Raw genomic sequence first — 23,457 nt, forward strand, 5'->3', positions numbered from 1 at the left:
ATTAATTACTTGCGTCATGCACAAAGTAGAAGTCCTAATCGACTTGCCAAAACTATAGTCCGTTAACAAGAAATTTGTGGAGTGGTTGAAAAACAACTTTTAATGACGCCAACCTAAGAGTAATCTAAACTTCCGACTTCAACTGTACTGTCGTGTCTTTGGCATCATTAAACTGAAGATGAATCTTTATCAAAAATTCTCTGTAATTATTATTACGTGATTAAACTACTTAATCATGTAACTGTAATTACCTAGGAAGTCGCGGAAAATATTCAGATTACAAAGTTATAATTTTCCTAATATAACGTTCAGATATTTTAATATCTGATCACTTAGTCTTCTGATTAATTAATTATTCTTTACCTCACGTTAGTCTCATTCCAAACATCGTAAATTGTTGGTTATCTACACGAACCCAGTCTTCACTGAGTCATCCATACATCAATTGTCTTAAAATAATTTATTTACTAACTAAGTACTCACAGAAATGCATCACACAAACAAAGTAGATATGGTTACAAAGACATGATAGGGGGATGTGCCCTAGTGGGCTAAACCGGCATGGTGGCTTGTTAGACAGAGTGATAATTATAACAATTGAAATGCTAATCCTTTGCACATGAACGCTCACTCATTCGGGAATAATTGCAATCAATATATATATATATTTACGCTCAGTGTGTCTTCGGGATCTCTGTTGACAAGTTAGTTTCTGTTTCTGCCGTCTCTCTGTCGTGGTTAGAATGGATAGTTCAGAGTGACATTCATGTCGTTATAGAATAGTTGTCGGTCTTCGTGTTCAATGATACCGAATTCCTAGCTGCAGACTAGTAATTAATATCAAAGACTTGTTCTTATTCTGTCGGTATTGATAGTCTAAGAGTTTAACCATGTGGGATGGTTAAAAGATTCAGCAATCTACTTAAACCTTATTTCCCTTTGTGATAGAGGTACTGGGTGGGGGTTTTATTCGGAAGAGCAGAAAAGGGCCTGTCCCATGACACCAGACCATAACTGTGCTCAAGGGCGGTCCTCTGATTTTAGTTCGACTCCAAAGGGAATTGGAATTTCCTTCATAAAACAGTCCAAAATCACATTACATAATTTCACAAACAGTTCCATTCTCACTCATTCATTTTTACAACAATTAGATGCAAGCCCCATAACTGAGGCTATTGTATAAAAAGCGTTATGGTAATGTGGCCGTATTGTCTCTCATGAGTTCCACAAAATGGTACCAAATGGACCAGTTCGTAGCTGGATTCTTCACTGATCTTTTATTCATTCTCCAGAACCTAAATACTCTTCGGACCTCCAGTGTTGTGAGGTGGAAGAAATTCCTTTGTTCTCTCTATGAAAACTCACTCGCTCTATACTGTCTGGCTATGAGGCAGGATCTTCTCTAGGAATTTACGACCTCTCTGACCACAGCAGCCTGGGTGTGGGAGACAGAGGTAGGGGGATGGTGCATAGAAAAGGGCTGGTGCAGAGGGAGGGGGGATAGTGCTCACTGTAACCAAAGAGGGCAACGTTATGACAGTACATTCTAAAATATTATGGCACTGCCATAATATAACCTTAATAACACAGCACCAACATCCCAACCTTGCTGTTTTTACAGAAAATGAAGGTTAAGTATGTAACCACGGTTATGTGAGCTATTTGGATCACTCCAATATATTGGTATCACTCCGCGATACATCCGAGGTGAGGATTTACAGATTTACTACCGCGTACACCTGTGTCACGGCTGGGGTCCGCCACTATATATAGAACCCATGGCAGCGACACACATTTTCTACATCATTTTTGATGTACATCAATCCACTCTAGCGGATTTGAGTGATCCATATAGCTCACATACGTAACCTTTGTTATGTTTCACTATAATGGATCACTCCAATATATTGGTATACCGGTACCAGACTTGGTCGGTGCTAGAGGTACCTGGCCAGCCAGCGGCGAAGTCCCAGCGCAGGACCAAGACGCAGGGGCCGTCAATGTGGAAGGGGGGTCCCGGCACAGTCCCCGGAAGGGGAGGCGATGCCCAGGACCGCTGAACCAACCCCAGAGGGAGGTGCCACATTTACCCGATAGTACCTAGCAAAGGTGCAAAAGGAAGCCCAGCTGGCCGCAGCACAGATATTAGCGAGGGGCACTCTTCTCAGTAGAGCCCAGGATGCAGCCACCCCTCGTGTTGAATGTGCCACCACAGATCCCAGCACTGGCCTGCCAGCCAGGCGGTGTGCTGTCGAAATCGTGTCCACGATTCAGTGATAGAGCCTCTGCTTTGATAGCCCAGCCCCCAGGACTCTCTCACCATAGCAGACAAAGAGCTGATCTGTTGTTCTCACTGACTGTGTCTGCTCCACATAGGCAGCCAGTGCCCTCACAGGGCACAGCATGCCGGAGGGCACAGCATGATAGCAGGTCCTGTCTCAGGAGAAGTTGCCAAGGTGTCCCAGACAACAGGGACAGGAGAAGGCTGAACCAGGGTTGTCTGGGCCAGTATGAGGCCACCAGAAGCAGATTATGCTCTGCCATCCTGGTCCTGTCCAGCACAGCCTGGATCAGGAGAAAATGGGGGAATGCGTAAAGCTCCAGGCCTGGCCAATTGTGAGCCAGAGCATCCAAGCCCCGGGGCCCTGGTGGCTCTGACATGGAGTACCACAGGGGGCAGTGCGCATTGTCCAGGGAGGCAAACAGGTCCAGCTGTGCCTTCCCGAACTTGTCCCACAGGTGCGTCACCACCTGGGGATATAGGCTACAGTCCCAAGGTGATGGGCCCTCCCTCGAGAGCATATCCGCTGCCATATTCAGGATACCAGGTACGTGCGCTGCGTGGAGAGACGTTAGACTTCCCTGAGCCTAGAGAAGGAGCTTCCGTGTCATAAGATGGATGCGGTGGGACCTCAGTCCACCTTGATGGTTGATGTATCAACCACCACTGTGGTGTTGTCCGTTCTCACCAGGACATGTCTTCCCTTCAGATGTGGAAGGAAAGACTGCAGGGCCAGCAGTACAGCTCTGACATCTAGTGTATTGATGTGCCTGCCACTCCAAGTGGGTAGCCAACAGCTGCTGGCCGACCTTCCCATGGTCACACCCTCCAGCCGATCAGGGAGGTGTCTGTGCTGACCAGCTCCCAGCGGCATATCCTCAGCATCTCCACCCCACCTGAGAGAAAGGAGCAACAGCGCCACCTCAACAATGCCCTGAGGGCACTGTGTGGTCACCCGCAGCTGGCGGTGACGGTGGTGCTTCGGGTGCAGCCGGTGGGAGTTGAACCACTGTTGAAGAGGCCGGAGATGGAGCAGGCCCAGGGGAATCAACAACAAGGCCGCCATCAGCAAGCCCAACAGGCGTTGGCAGTTTAGGGCGGATACCACTCGCCGAAAGTGGTCGAGGCAAGATAAGATCGCCTGAACACTTCTGGCGGGCAGGCGTGCTCTCATGCGGACTGAGTCCAGTTCCATGCCAATGAAGGCCACCCTCTGGGTGGGCGTCAGACAACTCTTCTTGTCGTTTACAGTAATGCCCAGCCCGCAGATGTGGGTCAGGAGCATGTCTCTGTCTGACAGGACATGGGTCCTGTACGGGGCACAAATCATCGTCCAGGTAATTGAGGATCAATGACCCTCGGGACGTTAGAGGTACCAGGACAGCGTCCATGCACTTTGTGAAAGTGCGGGGTGCCAAGGAGAGGCCCGAAGGGAAGAACCATGAATTCGCAAGCCCTCCCTTCGAAGCGAATCAGAGGTTTTGCCAATGAGCTGGGTGAACAGGAACATGGAAGTACGCATCCCTCAGGTCCAGTGTCACAAACCACTGGTCCCGGGAGACGGCCTGCATCACGCAGGCCGGGGACAGCATGTGGAACCTCAGTACCTTCAAGTACCCATTGAGGTTGCGGAGGTCCAGAATTGGTCGAAACCCTCCGTCTCTTTTTGGGACCATAAAATAAGTGGAGTAGAACCCACCTAACCGTTCTGATGTCTTGATCCTGCGAATGGCACCCTTGTCCAGGAGTGAGGAGATCTCCAGCCACAGGGTTTTCTTCAGGGGGCCGGCCACAGTGGTGACACAAAGGACCCTGAAGGATGGAGACCGGCACCGGAATTAGAGTCGGTACCCCTATGGATGCACACGGAGTCGTAGTGTAACTCTAACGAAACAAAAACACGACAAACCACAGGCGGAAGCTACAGAGCAAACGCACGCAGCGAGTGGAGCACTCAAGAGGGGCTGGCCATGTGGCCAGCTGCTCCAGGCTGCAAACAGCCAGTTAGTATACTTCCTCGTAAGATATTACACTTACCAGTAATTTACCAAGCGAACTTCAGAAAGTTTGTACCTCCAATCATACGGACATCCGCCGAGAAAATGAAAGAGAACGTCGCGGCCATGGGGTCTATATATAGGGGCGGACCCCATCCGTGACACAGGTGTACACGGGAGTAAATCCTCACCTCGGATGTATCCCTCCGCCGTGGATTGATACCAATATATATATATATATATATATATATATATATATATATATATATATATATATATATATATATATATATATATATATATATATATATATATATATATATATATATATATATATATATATATATATATATATATATGAGTTATCCAATATAGTGAAACATAACAACCCAACTATTGACCCAATGCCTGTAATGCAACAATTGGGTCATCAAAACAACCCAGAATGTTTTGTTGTTGTGTAACTTACATCTTACAGCCATGCATGCAAGAAGCTTTGACCTTTCTGGTGCACACACATTTCTCTGTCCTCAGTTTGATTGAAGGCCTCAATCTGTATTTTTACCTTGTAACTGATTGCTTCTAGAATGAGAAGTAACAACATTATCAAGATGAGCTAGCTACTATTAAGGTAAAGCAATTCAAATCTAATTGTTACAAAGAATGAATGGGTTACATTTGAGAATACATGCATTTGCTCACCTTATCAATCTTGTAGCCAATACACTCATCACAAAAGAAAGTGTTATTAGTGATTGCAGCTCCTAGCTTTTTCCAACACCACGGGTTGGGGAAGAGTATCTATCTATCTGCAAAAGTTAAGTTTTACTGATGTCATATCAACTCATATTGTTGCTACCTTAGCTTAGCTGTTGTGACAGCTAACATGCTACTGAACCTTGACACTAGCTTATTGACATGCGTATTGGTCTTAAGACAGCAACGTATTTACCTAAAAATAAGTGTTTAGGCAAATCATTAGCTAGCTAGCTATCACAATAATTGTGCAAAAATATGATAGCTAACGTTAGCTAGCTAAGCGCTAGCCAGTCAGTATCACTGACAGATTGAAACTGGTATCAACAAAATGTTTCACTCTATCCCATAAAATGTGACATTCCTAACTAGGCATAATTTAGCTAATAAAATGTTAAAGTTCATTAGGAAGTCTAATTAGTAAATTACACTCACCGGACAACTGGTAGCTACCTAGCTAGATAGCTTGGTTTCCATTTTCCAACAGATGTTTCTAATCCCCCTGATTGGTCATCAACGGTTACTGGTCTTGGAACTTGTTGCCATAAATTCAAGTTGAATCTTAAAGAGAAAAAAACCTCTGAACTGTTTGCCACTAGTGCCAATAAATATTATTGTTGCCAAAGGTTTGCAGCAGATTCACCACTAGTGACAAACATTGCAAACTTCTGGCAACATTTTGTGCCAGACTATTTAGTTTGCATCAAATTTGCCACAAACCTGCGGGAAGTTTGCCTCAACAAACATATTTTTTTAAGGGTTACTTTGTCAGTTACCTGTACGTATGAGATAATAATGCAAACTAGAGAATAGGTCTAAAACATGTCCCTTGTTTAGCTCCATGTCCCTGGTGGGGTGTTTTGGGGGAAACTCCCTAAGGAAGTTTCAGGAATAGACTAGTCATGTCTAGTCGCTTATTTCCCCAACAGAAATTATTCCGTGAGCATGTGCAGACTATCTCCAGGCAGCTGGGATGGGACGACAAGGGAAGCCAGAGAGATAGGTAAAACAAGGAGAGACAATCTACTTTATTTGATAGATCATGGGTGTATTTGCTGGATATTGATCGTAAACGGCATTGTCTATATGGGTTTTGTATAGGCTGTTGCGTGAGACAGTCCAGGGAATTGCTTGCCAAATGGGCGACCAGGAAGTGCTAAATGAGGCATCTGTTTTATTTGACCAATGGATCTCAGGAAACATCAGGTAAATATTAGTCTTGAATTAAATCATTAAATGACACATGATCTACTTACTAATCCAGCTGCAGTACATGCTAATGTTAGGCCTAAACTGATGGACACAACTAACTACTTTATTAGTATTCCTAAAAGCATGTTTATCCCACTAAGCCCTAATGATAACATGACCTTTGACCTCCAGCAGTGTTGGGGTGAACCTGCGCCTGTTGGTGTATCGCTATGGCATGAGGAACTCGGGCACTGAGGCGAAGTGGAACTTAATGTTTGAGAGGTACAAAACAGAGACCTTGGCCCAAGAGAAGGACAAGCTCCTGTATGGATTGGCATCCGTGGAGAACATCACTCTTCTGTTCAAGTAAATAAAAAAACATGAATTATCTTTATAAATTATTTTTACATGCATTATTCAAAATTGCTTTTAAACATAATCCAGTGAAAAGTTATTACTAGAACCCCAGTACATTTGTTGGCAAGAGTGTGCAAAATTGTTTCTGGCAAACATTTTAGTTTATTTAGCTAGATATGACTTGAGATAATGCTGCTTGTTAGAATGGCGTTGTTTTTCAGCTTACTGGAGGTTTCCAAAGATGAGAGTATTGTGAGGACTCAGGATCTGTTCACTGTGGTCCAATATGTCTCTCTGAATCGCTACGGCAAGACCATGGCCTGGGACTGGGTCACTCTCAACTGGGACTACCTAGTGAACAGGTGAGCCCATTCCTCGAGTCACTTCTCTGAGTCTGAATTTTGAGTTACTGAGTCCAGAGTCATTGAAGTGATAGTGACTAAATGGAATGCTGTAAGTCAATTTACTGAATCAGTATCAACTGAGCCTAGAGTGAATGAATCATGTAAATACTGTGACAGTTTTCAATTTCCTTTTGTTTTGCTACAGATACACTATCAATGACAGGAGCCTGGGGCGCCTGCTGACCAGAATCAGCACCACCTACAATACAGAGCTACAGCTGTGGCAGGTTAGAACAGGGACATTCAACTCATAGAATTAGAATAAGTAAATCAAACAATATACCACTTAAATTGAGACTAGCACTGGTGTGCTTGAATTTAAGATTGACCGTGATCTATGTTGTGGATTGTGTCTTTTTATGGTGACTTGGTTTATGACTGACTGTGTTGACTGTGTGGTTGGGTTTTAGATGGCGCACTTTTTCAAACTGAACCCTAATGCCGGTGCTGGGGAGATGCCTAGGCAGCAAGCTCTAGAGACAGTGAAGAACAACATCGAGTGGGTCAGGAGAAACAAGGCAGAGATCAGCTCTTGGCTGGAGAGCAACGTCACCTACTGATGACATCAGGTCAACATAACACTAAAGAACCCATGCCTAATCCAAATAAAATACCTTCATGCTGTTTCCATTAATTAATTAATTCAACGGCAGTGAAAGCACGCCACAGGACTGCCTTTATAAAAGTATCAAGTCCCTCTGTCCTGGATATGCTGCTGTGCAAATCAAACACACTTCTGATGTGATTGTAACTCAGTGAGCCACTTTATCTTTACTCAAGTGGAATCAATTTACAGTACTTAGTACCTTTCCTGCATTACCTACGGTATATTTGTGTTAAATTAAGGAAGGACAAATAAAATAAACATTTTGACACATATTTCATTTCTTATTAAGTGCTTGGAAAGAATTTGAGATGTCATATTCAAATAACCATGATTTGTCACAGAGCCTAGAGTGGTGGGTGCGGAGTCAAGCGCAGAGAGCAGAGGATAATGGGGGAAATCGGACTTTATTGCGGCATCCAACACTAACGCCCAAAACAACAGGCGAATATCAAAAAAATGTCCAACCCAACACAGGGCACAAACAGACAGGAACGCAACAACCTCGACTAACAGAAAACAAGCCCGCACAAAAACAGGCGGACCTAACAGGCTTAAATAGTCCTGAATCAAAACTAAACAAGAGACCGGTGCAACCAATAAGACATAACAAAAGGAAAAGGGGATCAGTGGCAGCTAGTAGACCGAACAGGCAGGGGAGCCACCGGCGGTGGGACAGTACCCCCCCCCCCCCTGACGCGCAGCCACCGGCCTCGAGGGTGACCCGGGGGGCGAGGCGCAGGGCGATCCGGATGGAGGTGGTGGAACTCCCTCAGTAGTGATGGATCCAAGATGTCCCCCACCGGTACCCAGAACCTCTCCTCCGGACCGTACCCCTCCCAGTCCACGAGGTACTGTAGGCCCCTCACCCGCCTAGAGTCCAGAATGGAACGTACAGTGTACGCCGGGGACCCCTCGATGTCCAGAGGGGGCGGAGGGACCTCCGGCACCTCACCTTCCTGCAGGGGACCAGCCACCACCGGCCTGAGGAGAGACGCATGAAACGAGGGGTTAATACGATAGTAAGAAGGAAGCTGTAACCTATAACACACCTCGTTTATCGTTTAACCACGGTTTGTGGTCATCAGCTATTCCTTTAGCTCGAAGAGTTCCATCAGCCAGTCCTGGGCTAAAATCACCTATCCGGACCCGTTTTACTGCCAATGAGGAGCTCCAACGGGCCTTCTCGACTGGATTACCAATGTTATCTGCCCGAGGGAGTTATCCAACTGGCCCCTCCGTCGCAACGTTACCTGAACGCCCATCTGCGGCCTGCTAATCATTAGCTGTCTTATCGGCTGCTATCTGAATAAGTCTATCGGACAATTTTTTTCTTGGGTCACTATTACTATATCTATTTTGCCAATTGGATTGATCCCCTCTACCACACGGAACCCCACTAATCTACCGACGGAAACGCACGAGGTTGCAAAAACAGACCTCCATCCTATGCTAGCTTGCTACCGATGGCCCGGCTAGCTGTCTGAATCGCCGTGACCCCAACCAACCTCTACTCACTGGACCCTTATGATCACTCGACTAAGCATGCCTCTCCTTAATCTCAATATGCCTTGTCCATTACTGTTCTGGTTAGTGTTCATTGGCTTATTTCACTTTAGAGCCGCTAGCCCTGCTCACTATACCTTATCCAACATTTCAGTTCCACCACCCACACATGCGATGACATCACCTGGTTTCAATGATGTTTCTAGAGACAATATCTCTCATCACTCAATACCTAGGTTTACCTCCACAGTATTCACATCCTACCATACCTTTGTCTGTACATTATACCTTGAAGTTATTTTATCGCCCCCAGAAACCTCCTTTTACTCTCTGTTCCAGACGCTCTAGACGACCAATTCTCATAGCTTTTAGCCGTACTCTTATCCTACTCCTCCTCTGTTCCTCTGGTGATGTAGAGGTGAATCCAGGCCCCGCAGTGCCTAGCTCCACTCCTATTCCCCAGGCGCTCTCTTTTGATGACTTCTGTAACCGTAATAGCCTTGGTTTCATGTATGTTAACATTAGAAGCCTCCTCCCTAAGTTTGTTTTATTCACTGCTTTAGCACACTCTGCCAACCCGGATATTCTAGCCGTGTCTGAATCCTGGCTTAGGAAGAGCACCAAAAATTCTGACATTTTCATCCCTAGCTACAACATTTTCAGACAAGATAGAACGGCCAAAGTGGGCGGTGTTGCATCTACTGCAAAGATAGCCTGCAAAGTTCTGTCCTACTATCCAGGTCTGTACCCAAACAATTTGAACTTCTACTTTTAAAAATCCACCTCTCTAAAAACAAGTCTCTCACCGTTGCCGCCTGCTATAGACCACCCTCTGCCCCCAGCTGTGCTCTGGACACCATATGTGAACTGATTGCCCCCCCATCTATCTTCAGAGCTCGTGCTGCTAGGCGACCTAAACTGGAACATGCTTAACACCCCAGCCATCCTACAATCTAAGCTTGATGCCCTCAATCTCACACAAATAATCAATGAACCTACCAGGTACCACCCCAAAGCCCTAAACACGGGCACCCTCATAGCAATCATCCTAACCAATTTGCCCTCTAAATACACCTCTGCTGTTTTCAACCAAGATCTCAGCGATCACTGCTTCATTGCCTGCATCCGTAATGGGTCAGCGGTCAAACGACCTCCACTCATCACTGTCAAACGCTCCCTGAAACACTTCAGCGAGCAGGCTTTTCTAATTTCCTTAACCAACACAAAAACATCCTATGGCGTTCTGCATTAGCATCGAACAGCCCCCGTGATATGCAACTTTTCAGGGAAGCTAGAAACGAATATACACAGGCAGTTAGAAAAGCCAAGGCTAGCTTTTTCAAGCAGAAATTTGCTTCCTGCAACACAAACTCAAAAAAGTTCTGTGACACTAAAGTCCATGGAGAATAAGAACACCTCCTCCCAGCTGCCCACTGCACTGAAGATAGGAAACACTGTCACCACTGATAAATCCACTATAATTGAGAATTTCAATAAGCGTTTTTCTACGGCTGGCCATGCTTTCCACCTGGCTACCCCTACCCCGGTCAACAGCACTGCACCCCCCACAGCTACTCGCCCCAGCCTTCCCCATTTCTCCTTCTCCCAAATCCAGTCAGCTGATGTTTTGAATGAGCTGCAAAATCTGGACCCCTACAAATCAGCCGGGCTAGATAATCTGGACACTTTCTTTCTAAAATTATCTGCTGAAATTGTTGCCACCCCTATTACTAGCCTGTTCAACCTCTCTTTCGTGTCGTCTGAGATTCCCAAAGATTGGAAAGCAGCTGTGGTCCTCCCCCTCTTCAAAGGGGGGGACACTCTTGACCCAAACTGCTACAGACCTATATCTATCCTACCCTGCCTTTCTAAGTTCTTCGAAAGCCAAGTCAACAAACAGATTACCGACCATTTCGAATTCCACCATACCTTCTCCGCTATGCAATCTGGTTTCAGAGCTGGTCTTACTTTAACCTATGTTTTACCAAAACAAGATAGTATGGCTGAGTTAAATTCCATGACCGAAGGCCTTGCCGCATGTGGATGAACATTAAAATAAGGCTATATTCGGCCATATCCCTTCTCTGGTTATTGTATGCCTGCTGTATGACAGGTCAAATATATAATATATAAATATATCATATACTAATATTATTCTGTTTGTCCACCACACCTTTGCCACTGTTCCACCCCTTGTTTATTGCGCTGTCATGGTGTATTTGCTACACCATGACAGCCACGCGTGACCTCAGCCACGCTCAAGGTCCTAAACGATATCTTAACCGCCATCGATAAGAAACAATACTGTGCAGCCGTAATCATTGACCTGGCCAAGGCTTTCGACTCTGTCAATCACCACATCCTCATCGGCAGACTCGATAGCCTTGGCTTCTCAAATGATTGCCTCGCCTGGTTCACCAACTACTTCTTTGATAGAGTTCAGTGTGTCAAATCGGAGGGTCTGTTGTCCGGGCCTCTGGCAGTCTCTATGGGGGTGCCACAGGGTTCAATTCTTGGACTGACTATCTTCTCTGTTTACATCAATGATGTCGCTCTTGCTGCTGGTGAGTCTCTGATCCACCTCTACGCAGACGACACCATTCTGTATACTTCTGGCCCTTCTTTGGACACTGTGTTAACAACCCTCCAGACGAGCTTCAATGCCATACAACTCTCCTTCCGTGGCCTACAATTGCTCTTAAATACAAGTAAAACTAAATGCATGCTCTTCAACCGATCGCTGCCTGCACCTGCCCGCCTGTACAACCTCACTACTCTGGCCGGCTCTGACTTAGAATATGTGCACAACTACAAATACCGAGGTGTCTGGTTAGACTGTAAACTCTCCAGACTCACATCAAACAACTCCAATCCAAAGTTAAATCTAGAATTTGCTTCATATTCCGCAACAAAGCATCATTCACTCATGCTGCCAAACATACCCTCGTAAAACTGACCATCCTACCAATCCTCGACTTAGGCGATGTCATTTACAAAATAGCCTCCAATATCCTACTCAATAAATTGGATGCTGTCTATCACAGTGCCATCCGTTTTGTCAACAAAGCCCCAAATATACTACCCACCACTGCGACCTGTGCGCTCTCGTTGGCTGGCCCTCGCTTCATACTCGTCACCAAACCCACTGGCTCCAGGTCATCTACAAGACCCTGCTAGATAAAGTTCCCCCTTATCTCAGCTCGCTGGTCACCATAGCAACACCCACCCGTAGCATGCGCTCCAGCAGGTATATCTCTCTGGTCACCCCCAAAACCAATTCTTCCTTTCTCTGCCGTTCCAATGACTGGAACGAACTACAAAAATTTCTGAAACTGGAAACATTTATCTCCCTCACTAGCTTTAAGCACCAGCTGTCAGAGCAGCTCACAGATTACTGCACCTGTACATAGCCCATCTATAATTTAGCCCAAACAACTACCTCTTTCCCTACTGTATTTATTTATTTATTTATTTTGCTCCTTTGCACACCATTATTTCTATCTCTACTTTGCGCATTCTTCCACTGCAAATCAACCATTCCAGTGTTTTACTTGCTATATTGTATTTACTTCGCCACCATGGCCTTTTTTTTGCCTTCACCTCACTTATCTCACCTCACTTGCTCACATTGTATATAGACTTATCTTTCTACTGTATTATTGACTGTATGTTTGTTTTACTCCATGTGTAACTCTGTGTTGTTGTATGTGTCAAACTGCTTTGCTTTATCTTAGCCAGGTCGCAAAAATCCTCCTCAGGACTTTAAATGGCCACACACACTGTGGCCCCAGCTTCCGGCAGGGCAGGCGGAGGGGCAGGTTCCGGGCCGGGAGCCAGACCCGGTCCCCCGGTGGGAACACGGGGGCCTCACTGCGGTGATGGTCAGCGCTCCTCTTCTGCCGTCCACCAGCATGTTTCTTTGATTCCTGGACGGCTCTACAGGTCTCATTCGAGAGCTGCATCCACTCCTCCCCCGCCGGAGCTTCAGTCTTGCTCTGATGTCATTGGGCCAGGACCGGCTGGTAGCCCAACATGCACTGGTACGGTGACATGTTAGTGGAGGAGTGGCGGAGAGAATTCTGAGCCACCTCCGCCCATGGGACGTACCTCGCCCATTCACCAGGCCGGTCCTGGCAATACGACCGCAGAAACCTACCCACATCCTGGTTCACTCTCTCCACCTGCCCATTACTCTCGGGGTGAAAACCCGAGGTCAGGCTGATCGAGACCCCCAGACGTTCCATGAACGCCCTCCAAACTCTGGACGTGAACTGGGGACCCCGATCAGAAACGATGTCCTCAGTTACCCCGTAGTGCAGAAAGACATGGGTAAACAGGGCCTCCGCAGTCTGTAGGGCCGTAGGGAGACCGGGCAACGGGATGAGACGGCAGGACTTAGAAAACCGATCCACAACGACCAGGATTGTGGTGTTTCCCTGAGACGGGGGAAGGTCGATGAGAAAATCCACCGACAAATGCGACCACGGTCGTTGTGGAACGGGGAGGGGCTGTAACTTCCCTCTAGGCAGGTGTCGAGGAGCCTTGCTCTGAGCGCACACCGAGCAGGAGGAGACATAAAACCTCACGTCCTTGGCCAAAGTGGGCCACCAGTACCTCCCCCTAAGACTCTGCGCTGTCCTCTCAATACCAGGATGACCCGACGAGGGTAGTGTATGGGCCTATCGAATCAAACGATCACGAACACCAAGCGGCACGTACTGAACACCCGCTGGACACTGAGGAGGTGCAGGTTCCAACCTTAACGCCCGCTCGATTTCCTCGTCCACCTCCCATACCACCGGTGCTACCAGACATGAAGTTGGAAGGATGGGAGTAGGATCGATGGACCGCCCCTCGGTGTCATAGAGGGGACAGCGCGTCAGCCTTAGTATTAAGGGAGCCTGGCCTATAGGATATCGTGAACCGAAATCTGGTAAAAAACATGGCCCACCAGGCCTGACGTTGATTCAATCTCCTCGCTGCCCGGATATACTCGAGATTACGATGGTCAGTCCAGATGAGGAAAGGGTGCTTGTGTAACAGTATAACTTTAGTACGTCCCCTCGCCCCGACACGGGCGCGAACCAGGGACCCTCTGCACACATCAACAACGGTCGCCCACGAAGCATCGTTACCCATCGCTCCACAAAGGCCGCGGCCCTTGCAGAGCAAGGGGAAACCCTACTTCAGGTCTCAGAGCAAGTGACGTAACCGATTGAAATGCTATTAGCGCGTACCCGCTAACTAGCTAGCCATTTCACATCCGTTACACTCACCCGCCTTTCAACCTCCTCCTTTTCCGCAGCAACCAGTGATCCGGGTCAACAGCATCAATGTAACAGTATAACTTTAAACCGTCCCCTCGCCCCGACGCGGGCGCGAACCAGGGACCTTCTGCACACATCAACAACGGTCGCCCAAGAAGCATCGTTACCCATCGCTCCACAAAGGCCACGGCCCTTGCAGAGCAAGGGGAAACCCTACTTCAGGTCTCAGAGCAAGTGACGTAACCGATTGAAATGCTATTACCGCGTACCCGCTAACTAGCTAGCCATTTCACATCCGTTACACTTGGCCCCCTCAAGCCAATGTCTCCACACCTTCAGAGCCTTGACCACAGCTAATAATTCCCGGTCCCCCACGTCATAGTTCCGCTCCGCCGGACAGAGCTTCCTCGAGAAGAAAGCGCAGGGGCGAAGCTTCGGTGGCGTGCCCGAGCGCTGTGACAGCACGGCTCCAACCCCAGCCTCGGACGCGTCCATCTCCACTATGAACGCCAAAGAGGGGTCTGGATGAGCCAGCACGGGAGCGTCGGTTAACAGCTCCTTCAGACGACTGAATGCTCTGCCCGCTTCCGCTGACCACCGCAAGCGTGCCGGACCCCCCTTCAGCAGTGAGGTAATGGGAGCAGCCACCTGACCAAAACCCCGGATAAACTTCCGATAGTAATTGGCAAACCCTAAAAACCGCTGCACCTCCTTTACCGTGGTCGGAGTCAGCCAATTACGCACGGCTGTAACGCGGTCACACTCCATCACCACCCCAGAGGTGGAAATGCGATAACCCAGGAAGGAAATGGCTTGTTTGGAGAACACACATTTCTCAGCCTTGACGTACAGGTCATGCTCCAGCAGTCGCCCAAGTACGTTACGCACCAGAGACGCATGCGCGGTGCGTGTGGCAGAATAGATCAATATATCATCGATATACACCACCACACCCTGCCCGTGCAGGTATCTGAGAATCTCGTCTACGAAAGATTGAAAAACGTCTTGAGTATTCTTCAACCCATACGGCATGACGAGGTACTCATAATGGCCAGATGTGGTACTAAACGCGGTCTTCCACTCATCTCCCTCCCGGATACGCACCAAATGATACATACTCCTAAGGTCCAGTTTTGTGAAAGAAATGCGCCCCGTGAAATGATTCCACCGCTGTGGCGATGAGAGGTAGCGGGTAACTAAACCCTACTGTGATGGAATTTAGACCTCTATAATCAATGCACGGACGCAGACCTCCCTCCTTTTTCTTCACAAAAAAGAAACTCGGGGAGATGGGTGACATGGAGGGCCGAATGTACCCCTGTCCCAGAGATTCAGTGACGTATGTCTCCATAGCCACTGTCTCCTCCTGGGACAACGGGTGACTCCTGTGCAGCGTTTACCAGGAGGTTTATCGCGTAATCCCCTCGTCGATGAGGTGGTAATTGGGTCGCCTTCTTTTTACAGAAAGCGATAGCCAAATCGGCATATTCAGAGGGAATGCGCACTGTGGAAACCTGGTCTGGACTCTCCACCGTCGTCACACCGATGGAAACTCCTCTGCACCTATCTGACCACCCTCAGAGCCCCCCGTTTCCATGAAATCTCAGGATTGTGATTAGCCAGCCAGGGAATCCCCAGCACCACTGGAAACGCAGGTGAATCAATAAGGAAGAGACTAATCCGCTCCTTATGATCCCCCTGCGTTACCATGTCCAGTGGAACCGTGGCCTCCCTGACCAGCCCTGACCCTAATGGTCGGCTATCTAAGGAATGCACGGGGAAGGGTTGGTCTAGCGGCACCAGGGGAATCCCTAGCCTTAACGCGAGTCCACGATCCATAAAGTTCCCAGCTGTGCCTGAATCGACTAGCGCCTTATGCTGGAGAGAGGGGGAAAATTCAGAGAAAGAAATTAGTAAGAACATGTGACCAACAGGGAGCTCTGGGTGAGTCTGGTGCTGATTCACCTAGGGTGAACGAGGAGTGCTCTGCCTGCTCTCATGACTCCCAGACGAGCTCCTCCAGCACTGATCGGCAGTGTGTCCTCTCCGACCACACCTGGTGCAGGAGGAGCCTCCTCCTCCGGTGCCCCTCGATGTGGCCCCCCCTAACTCCATAGGGATTGAAGCGGGAGGGCCAGGAGGTGGAACTAACAGGGCCCGTTCTGGACGCCGGCGGGCAGCCAGCAGGTTGTCCAGTCGGATCGACATGTCAATGAGTTCGTCGAGGGAGAGGGTGGCGTGCCGACAAGCTAGCTCCCTGCGGACGTCCTCCCGGAGGCTACAACGATAGTGGTTCATCAGGGCCCTGTCGTTCCACCCCGCTCCAGCGGCCAAGGTCTGGAACTCCAGCGCAAAGTCCTGCACGCTCCTCGTCTCCTGTCGCAGGTGAAACAGCCGTTGACCCGCCGCTCGGCCTTCTGGTGGGTGATCGAACATGGCCCGGAACCAGCGGGTGAACTCGGTAGTGGTCCCTCGCCGAGTCTGGGCCATTCCACACTGCGTTGGCCCACTCCAGGGCTCGACCCGTCAGACAGGAGACGAGGACGCTCATGCTCTCCTCCCCCGAGGGAGTCGGACAAACGGTACAGCTCGAGCTGTAGTAAGAACCCCTGGCACCCAGCCGCCGTTCCATCGTACTCCCTGGGGAGCGCCAGACGCAGAGCACTGGATCCGGACGCCGTAGGAGGAGTAGGTGGTGCTGGCGGAGGAGGAGCTGGGGGTGAGGTAAGGAGGCCACTCCTCTCCCATCGGTCCATTCTCTCCATCATTTGGTCCATTGCTGACCTGATTCGGTGGAGAATGGCCGTATGATGGAGGACTTGCTCCTCCATGGATGGGAGAGGGGGTGCAGCTGCTCCTGCTGACTCCATAGTGATGCTGCGGGCTTCTGTCACAGAGCCTGGAGTGGTGGGTGTGGAGTCAAGCGCAGAGAGCAGAGGATAATAGGGGAAACCGGACTTTATTGCGGCATCCAACACTAACGCCCAAAACAACAGGCGAATATCAAAAAAATGTCCAACCCAACACAGGGCACAAAAAGACAGGAACACCACACGCAACAACCTCGACTAACAGAAAACAAGCCCGCACAAAAACAGGCGGGCCTAACAGGCTTAAATAGTCCTGAATCAAAACTAAACAAGAGACAGGTGCAACCAATAAGACATAATAAACAGAATAGGAAAAGGGGATCGGTGGCAGCTAGTAGACCGCCGAGCGCCGCCCGAACAGGTAGGGGAGCCACCTTTGGTGGGAGTCGTGACATGATTACTTTTAATCTTGGCTCGGGTATATTGATCTATATGTACAGATGTATTTCTAAGTAATGTTTCAAACAATGCAAAGTTTACAAATGTATATACTTTGTAGAATGTACAACTGTATTAGAAGAAAAGAAGAGCGTATATGCACTTACTGTGAATACTGCAGTCTGGATGAGTGTTGTCACAGGAAAGAACATAAAGAAAGCATAATGTTGTACACAAACATAGTTTATTGTTTGTTTATGCTAATATTACACTAAAGTAAAACACATCAGGACGACAATGGCTAGAATGTCATAAAAAGAGCAATTTACATGGTAAACCCCAACATATCAAAATATAATCCAGTTAATATAGAAGCACCTACCCACGTGGTCCAGAAACACTGGTATTTGACAGACTCTTCATTGATGTACAGCAATGTAGGGCAAAGCTGTAAGGTTGATGATGTCTAATGTGTCTCTAATTACATAAAACAACTTTCGTATATTTTGAGGTACCTATAAATAATGGGTGACTTGGGATGTACCTCAGTACTCTTGAATTTAGTATTTTACAGTTCTCTCATGACCACTGGTAGGGTCTAGAAAGCTTGGTAGGGTGGGATCTTTTAAACTTGCTTACACGTATCCCATCCTCTAACAGTATACTCAATGACAAGTGTAATCAAAGAGTTTGGGGGAATAAAATCATCATAGAATGTAACATCTAGCAATCTTCCCTCATTGGGTCAAAGGGAGCTGGGAAATCGTCATGGGAACCTGGTTGTTTATGGTGATCCGTTGTCGGGTTTGACATCGGAGCATTCCTGTGATCGCTCTTCTGAACCTGAATAGAAAGTCCACAAGGACAGGACGGTAATAGGTTGTAATTACTATACAGTGTGTACCTGTACTGTAATTACACTTTAAATACACATAGGTATTATGGTCACTTACTATAAAGTGGGAACAACAAGAAGAATGGGCGAAAGCTTACTTTTTGTTGGCAATAACGTAGATGCAGGGGTTGTAGAAGGTGGAGGACTTGGCAAAGAGAGGACCGATGATAGCCATGGGGGTAGGAATCTTTCTGGGGTCCCCAAAGGACGCCCATAGGCACACTATGGAGTATGGCGACCACGCCACCAGGAACATGACAATCATCACTATCGACATCTAGCCAGCAATGACAGATCAGAGAGAAAGATTAATGTAGATGTAATATACTGTACATAACCTTCTGCAGATTGTTATAACCATAGAATCCTAGAATCCTGCGTGTCAGTCAAACTGTGAGGTTAAAATGGTCCATATTGAGAGGCAAAGCTGGGTTAGAAGAAGAAACATGTGAACACACGGACTGTATGGAGAAACACTGGCTTACCTTAGTCACATCCATCTGGTCTGACCAGTCCATGTTAATGCTGTCCAAGCGGTTGCTGGCTTTGTATCTCTTCATGGTGACAGACACACTGTAGTAGCAGTAGAACATCATTGACAAAGGGATGAGGAAGTTCACAGCGATTACTGCCATGGTGTAGGAGACAAAGCCCCTGGAAAAGAGTCACTGTATATGATTAATGACATAAAATGTATATTATCTTCATGCCATATAATCCTTGAAATTACCCAGTTAATTTAGGTACGTCCCAACTCACGCATCATTTTTTCTCCAGTTGATGGTGCAGGTGGCACCAGTTGGGTCAGGGGCATAGCCGGCCCAACCCACCACGGGCATGGACGACCAAAACACTGCGTTGAGCCATGCGGCCAGAATGAGGAGTGTGTATGAGCGGGTGGTCATCTTCTGCCCTGGAGAACAGTAGGAAAAGCAGGGAAAAGGCTTAGAGGTCATGCAGATGTTGTAGGCTCTTGTCAGTTCACAGAGATTGGCCTATCTTTTACCAGGTCAATAGTAGCTACTACCAAGAGACTACAGACAGATGAACTACAAACCTCCATGGAAAGTAATAGAAGACTGTAAATACCTATGTCAGGTCTACAGATGGTTAGGTAGCGGTCAATTGCCACCACTGTCAGCAGTCCAATACTGGCCATCCCAAAGAAGATGTTCAGAGCTGCATAGATCTGGAGGGGAAAACAGTCAGCAACATCCCTCATTTCAGAATCTGTTTAGCAGGATTAAAACATTGGTTTTACGTGGTCTGAAAACAAAGAACAGGTGAAATTGAGTGGATACCCCCACAGATTTGACTTTCTCCTGTCCAGGTCTTTCAGATCTCCTAAAGGAGATTAAGAGGAAGTCTGTTTACACTATTGAGATACAACTTGGGAGCCCTCAACATAACCACAGACTGGACTTGGGCCTCAGTCAGTATATCTAATCAGAAGGCCATTGTCAATTTCACCAGCCCACCTCATGTCCAATATGTGGTTCTCAAACTTCAGCCCCAGATTAGTGTCACATGGCACCGAATTCCTGATTTCACACAGCACCTCCTAAACACCATAATCTCAGATCATTAGAGAAGTCTAGAAAATGTAAGAAATGCTATTTTTGGCCTGGCCACGTGAGGTGTTAAAAACTGTTGCACTGAGGGGCAGTTCAAACCAATCCAGCAAACGTTAAATCCATTTTCCTGCACTTGATATAGAGTTAATATGTGATATAGAGTTAATATAAAGCATATGAAGTTTGCCTGATTTTATTTCATACATTTTCATAGCGTACATGGCAGGTTCATTCAAACAGTACCATTGACTAGCACAGTGTGCTCATTACACCAACCTGACATCCAGTGTAGCCAAACTTCCAGCTCCCGTGGAGGTCAGAGGCAGCAGACATGGGATAGCCGATGCCGGCCACTCCAATGTCGGTGAAGGCCAGGTTGATGATGATGGCATTGGTGGCATTTCGCAGCTCCTTGAACTTGGCAAACATCACCAGTACCACAATGTTGCTGGCCAAACTGATGACACCTGGTGAAGAGAAACCTAAGCTTGAAATGTTTATGTTTTCTGAGCAGGGCCGAAGAATTCGGCCCTGGTATTTTATCCAAACCAGCCCACATCACTGGGTGAGCCACCAAGCTAACAATTTAGGCTATTTTACAAATTAGGGCCTGTCATATGTGTTTCCCTGTCAACATAGGACTACAGAATTTCCAGATTATTTTAGTTCAATAGAGATGAATTAGATACATCTTTATGTGCACTAATTTAAATCATAGGCTAATTCATTTGGGGTTCAACAGCTGAGGAAGTAGAAACTCAAAACACATTAACTAGATTGCTAACTCTAAATATAATACCCACTGCTAGTAGCCATGTATTCATCCAACAGTAAATGTAATGTCCTAAAAAAACGTTGCAGTTGTAGGCTATTACCCGTGAGACCTATCTGCCCTCCTAATAGCCATTGCGCATTTCGCGCACGCTTGCAGCTCCCTATCTCAAAGCCAAATCAAATATCTTGGTTGTAAAATAGTTGCTATTGAGCTGAATATTGAAAGTTGAGAAGCTTCCATAGCTGTGTTTCCCCCACAATTGCATTTAGAAATGTTATACAATCAGAACGCATTTTTCTGGAGCTTATGGGAGGAGGAGAGTGCCTCACTCATCACAGCAGCAGGCCCCAGCAAAACAGGCACAGCGGCAGGGCAGACACTTTCATCACAGGAATCATGAGGGTAATGCACTTTAACCAAAAATAGGACATTTTGAGTGAGGTGACAATGTAGAATGTGCTCTTTCTAAGTTTATCGGCATCAACTTTCCGTTTCTTATTATCCATTATCTTGGCTGTCAAATTGATGACAGAGTCGGAGCAGGCCTCTTTGCTAATGCTGCGTCTAACTTCGAATGTGAGTTTGTGTGACCTCAGCTCAGAAAACGGATCATTCAAAAGCTCATTGTATATTATTATAACAGAGAAATTTAGCAAAAATCGTAAAAAATTATCTTAACAGGCCCATGGCCTGCTGGCCAAGTCCCTGCTTTGATTTTCCATTTTTTACTTCCAGCCCACCCAACAAAATAATGATCCAGCCCATCTGGCATCTGACAGAATGGCCAGATGGCCAATCCACCTGTTTCTGATAAATGGGTGTTAGCCTACTCAGCCTACTCAATTGAATGGCTCTGGTGTCATCTTTATTATTCTCGAAAATTGTCCCTTCTGGTCCCCCCCATAAAAAGCACCTTCTGTTCTAGTGAATCAGACTAGAATCTCAGGCCTAGCTATACCAGACACAGCGCCATTCAAGTGATGCTTGCCCAACAATAGTTGAGCAAGACTGTTTCACAGGTAAATTAATGCCAACTCATGGGGAAAACTTATTTCAAAAGGCCACACTTGCTTGGTAGGCCTACTTGTTACATAATGACACCAGCCGCCTGAGCAGTAAGAGCTAGACTTGCCTCTTATGAATGAGAAGGACTGTGTGGGGTGGGCCTCATTGAGAAATGCTAACAGCACCCAGAGAGAAGAGACAGCTTTGGCCCACACACACTGATGAAGTGCAGAGGTCATGTCAGGTGATTTACCATACAGAGGGAAGAGAGGACGCATCTATTTGACAGCTGCACCTTTGCAAAAAAAATACCCATTTTGGTTTCCCAGTGATACCACTGCTATAGCAATCATCAATCCATGTTGAAGTAACTCTAAATCACTTTTGTAGATTATAACAGTAGTATTACATTTTATGACTAATATTGTCATAACTTGTCACACCAAGGGAGAGATGCTACAAAGGTATATTATTCAGTCAGGCATGAAGAGTTTACAGTACTGTATAAATCATTCTAAGAAGACATCAACAATCCATCATCTAAAGTCTATCACAGAGGGAGCTGTTTTATCACAACAATTATGAATTATGTTGGAAAATAATTATAATAGCAGTTACAGTAGCTTATAAATAATTCTGAGAAACACAAACACAGAAAAACATGACAAACAAACGACAAAATGACATTAGCTATCCTAAAGTAATTCAGTTGATTGACAGTGTTGTGGATGCTATGCAATGCATTTGTACCTGCAGTGATAAGGTATGCCGCCACTATGTTGTGCTCCAATTGTGAAAAGGCACTCTTTCCTCCGTAGGGAATGACCTCCCCTGTGGTGTTGACTCCAGACTCCATTCCAGTGTTTCAGTTGCCTCAGTGAAAAACACCCTATAAACTAACAGTGAAATAATAGGAATCTTCTACACCAGCAAGATACCTTGCAGATTCTTTTTGAGTCCACAGTAAAAAAGTTGTCCATGCAAAAGGATGGGAGCCTGTGAATAAGAAAGCTGAAACTAACGCTAACTCTCCTCCAAAAACAGAGAATGAGGGAAATTCTGGAAAGTTTTTGAGTCTCCGAATGGTGTGTGTGTGTTGGGGAGTATTAAAGGATTAGAGCGAACTTTCTCCCCCTTCTTACCAGATACTGGGGAGGTTGTTGTTTGTGCGTAACATGGGTAAGGGGAACACGAGAGGCTTACAAGTCACATGGAAGCTTTTCATAATGGAGTTGAAACCCACGTGAGTCCTGACTAAACATTAGAGCTGCATAGGGGAACAGAAATAAGGCAACAATTCCAGTTGTGAATGCAGTGGAGTGATATTGTGTCTGAAGAGCCTTGTTATGCAAAGTTACTTAAATGGATGGCTGTATGTGTGGGTTCAGTTTTGGCCCTGACCGGTTTCTGTGCTTAACAACCCCCAGTCCCTTTCTCTGTGACATATAGCAGGATTGTATTTGCAGATCAAAAATGTTTGGGGACTAAATATCGTAGTATAATGCAGAATTCACTACCATGTATCTAACACTATTGCTATGGCTATTGTTACTACTGCCACAATGATTACTGTTTGTTGTTACGACTGACTTTTTAA

General features: G+C 46.7%; 2 protein-coding genes across 2 annotated transcripts in view; one reads left to right on the top strand and one right to left on the bottom strand.

Annotated features, from left to right (window-relative positions):
* The window catches only part of enpep (glutamyl aminopeptidase), a 31,503-nt gene extending 23,638 nt beyond the window's left edge, over positions 1-7,865 (top strand). The window contains 6 exon segments of the mRNA XM_055865123.1: positions 5,964-6,037; positions 6,136-6,240; positions 6,418-6,591; positions 6,804-6,944; positions 7,132-7,213; positions 7,397-7,865. Coding sequence (XP_055721098.1) covers positions 5,964-6,037; positions 6,136-6,240; positions 6,418-6,591; positions 6,804-6,944; positions 7,132-7,213; positions 7,397-7,546 — 726 coding nt within the window. The 3' untranslated portion in view covers positions 7,547-7,865.
* A 9,968-nt stretch (positions 7,866-17,833) lies between these two features.
* rrh (retinal pigment epithelium-derived rhodopsin homolog) lies at positions 17,834-23,044 on the bottom strand. The gene is made up of 7 exons (XM_055865126.1): positions 22,611-23,044; positions 20,357-20,547; positions 19,596-19,695; positions 19,266-19,419; positions 18,992-19,160; positions 18,605-18,783; positions 17,834-18,454 (listed from the first exon to the last, which is right to left on the bottom strand). The coding sequence occupies exons 1-7, from the start codon at positions 22,714-22,716 to the stop codon at positions 18,349-18,351; spliced, it is 1,005 nt and encodes a 334-aa protein (XP_055721101.1). The 5' UTR covers positions 22,717-23,044; the 3' UTR covers positions 17,834-18,348.
* Positions 23,045-23,457: the final 413 nt, after the last annotated feature.

This window comes from Salvelinus fontinalis, chromosome 16 (genome assembly GCF_029448725.1).
Source record: "Salvelinus fontinalis isolate EN_2023a chromosome 16, ASM2944872v1, whole genome shotgun sequence".
Taxonomy (NCBI): Eukaryota; Metazoa; Chordata; class Actinopteri; order Salmoniformes; family Salmonidae; genus Salvelinus; species Salvelinus fontinalis.